This window comes from Petaurus breviceps, unplaced genomic scaffold (assembly GCF_028583685.1).
Source record: "Petaurus breviceps papuanus isolate PSGF00001 unplaced genomic scaffold, PetGlider_PUasm1.0 214, whole genome shotgun sequence".
Lineage (NCBI taxonomy): Eukaryota > Metazoa > Chordata > Mammalia > Diprotodontia > Petauridae > Petaurus > Petaurus breviceps.
In genome coordinates this window covers 10036416-10044192 of record NW_027185863.1, presented here as the reverse complement: position 1 = coordinate 10044192, position 7777 = coordinate 10036416, and the positions used below count along the sequence as shown (strand labels likewise).

The window sequence follows — 7777 nt, the reverse complement described above, 5'->3', positions numbered from 1 at the left end:
TGGTAGCTGCAAACCCTGAGGACGCGCTTGGGGTGCTTGTTGCTACATATGGCCAACTGTAAGCTATATAGCCTTTGTCTGTTCTTTCATATGCATAGACATCGCAAGGGTACTCATCAAATTTAATGTTGCCAGAATCTGATACCAGAGAAGAGACTCTAAAGGCAGAATTTGACCCCAGAAGGCAAGTATACTGATGTATAAAGCAAAAAAGCACCTCCCATTCTCTGACCCTATATGGCTAGGTTGATTTTCATAAGTATGAGCCTATTTCCAAAAAAGCCATCCTGAAAAGCTTATGCCAACACCCTCCTGTTTCCCTAGCAGAAAGACCCTCCCTAAGTTTTTTCTGTTCTAAATAAAACATGCCCAGTTTCTTCAACGAATATGTTATGGTTTAGAATCTCTTTACCATCTTATTTCTTGAACATCTAGGCCATGTTGCCCTAAACAGGTACCCAGGACTAGTTACAATACACCAAATACAGTCTGACCAAAGCAGAATTCAGCAGGACTACTGATCACCTCTCTTCATCCAAATGTTAGACTGCTATTTTTACCTCAGATTATGGGTGGCCCATTCCAGCCATCCTGTGCCAGATCCATTGATTAATTAATTATACCTCCTCAGTTATAATGAACTGTCCACCTTCTTGGACAGACCCATGAGCAACCAAATCTATGCCAGTCCAATACTCTTAGGAAAAGGGTGTTGACCTCCAGCCTCAATGTCAATCCATTCTTCTTGGCCCTGCAGGGTCTACTTATTAACTTAGCCTTTGGATCCTGGTTGTGCAGACCGTGGGTGCTGATCGCTATTTAGTGTCATCAAAATGACCTTTTTTCTTTCAGAAATCTCCTATGGAAGGAGAGGCAGAGAAGGAATGTTGACTTTGAAACGTGCTGTCTATGAAGAGCAGAATCTGTGCAGAGCACAAGTTAACCTGCCAGATGGAGAGTCTTTTTGTGTCCATTGAACTCTAGAATAATCCGGTTTCTTGGCAGTCCAGCATTTAGGGCTTTCCTTTCCTTCTCCTGGGGTATCAGCCCTCTCCAACAGTCAGTGCTTGCAAACTTCCTCTGCTCTAGGTCAGAAGATCAAACCAAACCATTTCATTGTACAGGTGAGGAAACTGAGGTGTAGAGAGGTTAAGTGACTTTCCCAGTGTCTCGGCAGCTGTCAGGTGTATCAGGCAGGATTTAAACTTAGGTCTTCCTGACTCCAGATCTAGCACCATTTCTAGGCCAGTTCACAGATCACTTTCCAATACACGATTTCACTTTTTTGGAGGCAGCTTAACATCTTCATTCAGCTTCAATGTTGGGAGGAAGTGTGGCATTTACAAGTCATTGAATAGTTAACAAAAGGAGATTTGCTTTGCCCTCCTGTAGCCAGGATATGCACCAAGGATGCAGTGATATTGGTTTTGTCCCCTCCATATGGAAAACTGGCCAACAGGGCAGCATATGGGACTCACAGTTTTTGGAAATCCACCAAATTGAAGGGCCCTGACTGCACACGTATGAAACTTTTTATGCCCTTAAGTTTGTCAGGGAAACATGGGGCCTCTTTGTCTCTTTTTAGGAAGAACTAATCTCTGTCACAGGGCAGGTAGGTGGTGCAGTGGATGGAAGGCTAGGCCTGAAGTCAGGAAGACTCATTTTCCTGAGTTCAAATCTGGCCTTAGACATTTACTAGCTGTATGACCCTGGGCAACTCATTTGACTCGTTTCTTCATCTGTAAAATGGACCAGAGAAGGAAATGGCAAACCACTCCAGTATCTTTGCCAAGAAAACCCCAAATGAGGTCACAAATAATTGGACATGACTAAAAAAAACTGTACAAATATTTGTCATAGGAAGAAAGAAGGAAGGATGGACCTAACCTACCCAGGTGGGAAAAAATTTGTAGATTTTAGTTCGATCACACATTTACTCTGCATCACAACCTCGTAAGTTAGAAAGAGCATACTTTATTATTCCCATTTTACAGATAAGAAAATGGAATCTCAGAAGTCAGTTGATAAATGGCAGAGCCAGGACTAGAAACTAGATTGCCTGATTCCAGTGGTCTTTCCATTACACCACACTTCCTTTACTCCTTCTAATAATAATAGCTGATATCTACATGATACTCCAAAGTTTGCAAAATACTTTGCATCTGTTCTCTCATTTGATCTCTTTGAGAGAGGTGTTACAGGTATTATTATGCCCATTTTACAGATGAGATGACTGAGGCTCATAAAGGTTTGTCTTTGCTCATGGCTAGTGTCAGAGGCTTTGTTTGAACCTAGGACTCCCTGTGTCTAAGTCCTGTGACCTTTTCTGCTAAACCGTACCACCTCATCAACCTCTTATGGAGAAATGTAAGAAATCAAAGGAACTTTCATCTCTAATTATGGTGAAGAGTTCTAATTAAAGGTTTAGTGCTGATTAAAATGAGTGACTAAACTTGAGTTGGGGGATGTCTTAAATGCATTTATATTATTCGTGCTACTATGCCAGCCAACTCATGCATAATTATAGCTTTGACATTATTTGATGATGAATTATATCTTCTCTTAATTTGTATTCCTATCCTAAGTCAGCTGGGTGGCCTAATTCGTAGAACGTTGGACTTGGAATCAGAAATACTTGAGTTCAAATCATGCCACAAACACCTACCAGCTATGTGATCCTGGGTAAATCACTGAACTCCTGTGTTTCAGTTTCTCCATCTGTAAAAGGGATTGATTGAATTTGACCCTTAAGGTCCCTTTCAGCTCCCAAACTATGATCCTATGACCTAAACCAGAAGGACTTTGCAGGAGACATGGTTTTTTTTTTTGGTGGGGGGTGGGTTGGGGAGAGGGTTAAGATTATATAACCAGGGTTTATTTTCACTCTTTTACTTTTGAAAAGGTTAGAAAGAAATACAAATTCAAGTTGTTATTCAGTCATTTCAAGTTGTGTGTGATTCTTTCTGACCCCATTTGGGGTTTTCTTTGTAAAGATACTGGAGCGGTCTGTCATTTTCTTCTCCAGCTTATTTTACATAAGAGGAAACTGAGGCACACAGGTTAAATGAGTTGCCCAGAGTTACAAGCTAGTGTTTGTCTCCAGATTTAAACTCAGGAAGATGATTTTTCCTGACTCCAGGCACAGTGTTCCATCGACTGCAATACTTACCTTGTCAAATTCAGACTAGTAAGTAGTTATTATGAAATGGTCTCCCTGCTATCTCCACCTGTCCAAATTCTTTTAAGTTCCAGGTCAGGAGTCATCATCTCTTCCATGAAGCTTTTCTTGATTTCCCCAGCTGTAAGTAAGTAATATTTGCTTTTTCCACTTTTTCTTAATATGCTATTTGGACCTCTCCTGAACATTGATCATACATGAATGTACAAGACGTCTGATTTCATTAGCATAAGGAAGTTTCTATTAGGAGCTCTTTCCACCTCAAAAACAATTGTAACTCATCTGGGATTTAATCTACATGTCCTAGAAAGTTTCTTGAGACACAAAAAAAATCCCTAGATATTATCCACCCCTCAGGAATAATGAACTGACATTTATATAGCACTTAACAGTTTACAAAGCATTTTACCTCCATTATTTGATGTATAGCCCATACCTTGCTACTTTTAAATTCATATCGTCTCCCAACCCTACCCCAGATCCTCTCTGTTCTTTCTAACTCTTCAGGCCATTCCTCTGTTCTGCAGACTATTTCTGAAATGATCTGCAAAGTCCTGATCTCATTTCCAAACTGATATCTTCTAGAAATAATTTTCTATCTGCCTACCAAATACAATATGGACAAACTGCCACACTGGTGACATTTACTAAAAAGGGGACAAAAAAGAAAGAAACTTGTGTTTCCTTACCAGTTTTCCAGAAGATGGAGCAATCATTGCCAATCACCAGAGTTTAACTCCTTTTAGTGAGAGTGTCATTTATATTATCATCATGTGTTCTTTCAACATCAATATTGTTAAAAATAATTTTGTATAAATGAGGCCTTCTTTTTTACTTTGATCTCCTTGGGGCACATACCGAGTAGCAATTGTGGACTAGACAGTATGAGGAGCTTAGTGACTTTTGTCAGATAATTCCCAATTGTTTTGCAGTCTGGTTTTACTAATTCATAGCTACCCTAATCTTGTATTCATGTGCCAGTTCTCAGACCATAGTCTCTCTAACACTATTTCCAATTTTAAAAAGTCATCAACAAAATTTTTTCATCACAGCATCCATGAGAATATTATTATCTCCATTTTATAGATCATAAGATCAGAGATTGATTGCTGCAAGGGACCTTGAGCTTCTAATCCAACCCCTTCATTTTACAGGTGAGGAAACTGAAACTCAGAGTAGTTCAGTGACTTGTCCAAGGTCACATACTAAGCAATAAGACCAGGTTTCAGTTATAGGTCTCTTGATTCTGGGGATTCAACAACTCAATTGTTGCTTTTGCCATTATCAATAAACATCTATAAATAATCTATAAATTAATATTTATTAATAAATTAAATTTATTAAACAAATTGAGCAATTAAACAAATTAAATAAATAAAAATAATTAAGTAAATCAATAAACATGCCTACTCTGTGCCAGGCACTATCCTAAAAGTTGGAGTATAATGTTTTGCTTTTAAATTCAGAATGTTTCCAGGAAGTGGTTTTGTATGTTTAACAAATGTTTTTGGTTTCTTTCCAAGCCTTCTTATCACTGGTTTTTCTTTTCACTTTCTTCTTTCTCACAAAAGTAAAGTGCAGAAATAAAAATCCAGTTAGACAGGGGTTCTGATTAGTTATGTTAATACCTCATTAATTGGATTTTCTTGCATCCAGGTATTTAATCTTCTGTGTTTATTTAACACCCCTCCTCCAAAAGAACTCAAGGCTAGTTTCCAATATGCTAACATTGTTTCAATGCTGGAACAGCTAGGCAGGGAGTCCAACTGTGTTTGTCCAAGCAGAATGCAGAACTGGAGCGACAAATTGGGAATTTCTGGGTATTTCGTATCTGGTAAGTGGCCTTGCAAGGCCAAGCCAAAATACTCAGAATTTTCTAGGTAACAAAATAAAGACGATCTCAAAGAGAGGGAGGCGAGAATAATTCTCGGTCTAATCAGATAAGAAGGTTACAGGAGGTGATGACTCAGGAGGATTATCTTTTTCTGTCCCCTGTCCATTACTCTAATTCACCCTCCACCTATATCTGAGGATCCCGGGGATTAGTATTGGTGCTGATCTTGCACATTACCCAGGACCCTGGGTTATCCGTTTGCTTTGCTTCTTCCTTGACCATCGCACTGGACAGGACGTCTCCCTGGTCCCTCCCTGGGAGGGCAGGAGGGGGCCACGGGCCAAGGGCAACAGGTCATTCCCAGAAAACCAGTTTTCAGGGTCCTGGTGGATTCTTACAATTCAGCTTTAACTCATGCGTGAACACAGAGACTGAACAGCCCGAGGGATGGATTTTGGCTCCTTGGAGACCGTCGTGGCCAACTCTGCCTTCATAGCTGCCCGGGGCAGTTTCGACGCCAGTGGGAGTTCCCATTTATCCCGGGACAAGAAGTACCTTTCCAAGCTCAAACTGCCCCCTCTCTCCAAATGCGAGTCCCTGAAGGACACTCTTGATTTAGAGTTTGAAAACATTTGCTCTGAGCAGCCTATCGGCAAGCGCCTCTTTCAACAATTCCTCCAGAACGACGAGCGCTTTGTCCCCGCGGTCGAGCTCTGGAGGGACATAGAAGACTACGACACGGCGGACGACGATTTCCGCCTCCAGAAAGCCCAGGGCATCCTTGCCGACTTCTTGGACCCCAAGGCCAAGCTTTTCTGCAGCTTCCTGGAGGAGGCGATGGTCCAGAGGGTCAAGGAGAAGCACGCAAGCATCCCCAATGGACTCTTCCAGCCTCTTCTCCAGGCAGCCCTGCGCCACCTGAGCGAGGCTCCCTTCCAGGAGTATCTGGAGAGCCTGTATTTCTTGCGATTCCTGCAGTGGAAGTGGCTGGAAGCCCAGCCCATCGGGGAAGACTGGTTTTTGGACTTCAGGGTCCTGGGAAAAGGGGGTTTTGGGGAGGTGTCAGGTTGCCAGATGAAAGCCACAGGCAAGATGTACGCCTGTAAAAAACTGAATAAGAAGAGGCTGAAGAAAAGGAAAGGGTATCAAGTAAGCAGAAGCAAATAGGTCCCAGCAAGTCCAAAGTAAATGCCTTTGAGATTCCCAAGGTGGGGCAGAGGTTGTGGGGGAGGGGCGCGGCGGCAGCTTCATCGGGAGGTAGACAGACATTCAGTCACTCTCTTATATATACATAGATACTCTCTAATACAGAGTAGAGGTGACTGTTTTGTATTTTGGGAATAGAAAATCCTGACTTGGACTAGCAGCAAGTGTTCCGGTCAATCCGTAATGAGAAGCCACCACGATGTAGTGAATAGCAAGCTGGCCTTGAGTCAGGACAGCCTGGCTGACACATACTGGCTTGTGTGATCGTAGGCGAGGGACTCTTTCAACCCCGGAGCTCCCTACACAGGCAAAATCACAGGTTCAGACCCCAAATCTACGTTACATCATTGAAGTGGGTCCCCTGTACCTGGTGCCACAGGAGCTGAGTTTTGTTTTACGACACCGAAAGCTAGATCACTGATGGAGGAGAATGGATCGACTGACCCCTTAACACCCCTTCCAGTTCAGTGATGATACGGTTCACCTCCTCCATTTCTGTTGCAATTATTATCACTTGTTCTAAAAGTTAACCAGGCATTCTCAGATAACCCATAGGCTCTATTGGTACAGATGTTATCTCATATATACATTTTTAAACCACTACCATTGAAATATAGCAGTAATAATGCCTCATTCTTCCAGCTGCCTCAGTCTGACGTTTGGAAATACGCTCAGCACAATAGTAACTTACTTTGTGCTCTAAAAAGAGTGGAACAGATTTCCATAGAAGCTAGGGATAAAGCCTGCACCTGTGATTTCATTGGAATAAATCCTGGGTGAGGAAATTCTCTTTAACAATACAGACTGGCACCTTTTCTGCAACTTATAATTTATTTGCCTATAGCATTGAAGGATTAAGTCATTTGCCCAGTCACAAAACCAGTATTTGACAGAGGTAGGATTTGAACCTAGGTCTTCCTGGCTAGGAAGTCAATTTTATATCTATTATACCATGCCTGCCTTTTAGGGATTTCGGTGCCAAACATTTATTAGATCAGCCAAACATGCAGTGAGGCTCGACCCCCTCCCCCCACAATAGTAGAGACCAACACTAACCTTCACCTTATAGGAAATGCACATTTCATGCTAGCTTTTAAAAATTGTAGTTACTCCATGTCACAATGGGGTCATACTGCATGGGGTCCACTCCGCCTTCACTTATACCAGTGTTCCATTTGAGAAAGAATCTGTGTAAATTGCTCTAAAATGACTTGTAAACACATCTTATTGGCCTTCCCATTGACCTTGACACATATCTGACCAAGTGAGGTGCTCTGTTTTCCTCCAAAGGTTGTTCAGGGTAACTAGGACTATTACTGAGGCATATTTCAAATGAAGGAGATTTGTAAGTGAGATCAGTCTGTGACTTGTTTAAAGAAAGAAAGAAACAAATGGCATCCAATTCAATAGTGTAGAGGGAACCATCTGAGACTGGTTTTTAAAAAAGAAACTGCACAATTAGATGGTGTAGTGGGGACAGTCTACAGGAAGAAAGAAAGAAAGGTAGGAAGAAAGAAAGAAAGAAAGAAAGAAAGAAAGAAAGAAAGAAAGAAAGAAAG

The 7777-nt window shown here is 41.6% G+C and overlaps 1 protein-coding gene across 1 annotated transcript in view; it reads left to right on the top strand.

The window, feature by feature from the left end:
• The first annotated feature begins 5459 nt into the window (after positions 1–5459).
• GRK1 (G protein-coupled receptor kinase 1) overlaps positions 5460–7777 on the top strand; it is an 18786-nt gene continuing 16468 nt past the window's right edge. Inside the window, exon 1 of the mRNA XM_069093951.1 lies at positions 5460–6161. Coding sequence (XP_068950052.1) covers positions 5460–6161 — 702 coding nt within the window. The remainder of the gene's footprint in view (positions 6162–7777) is intronic.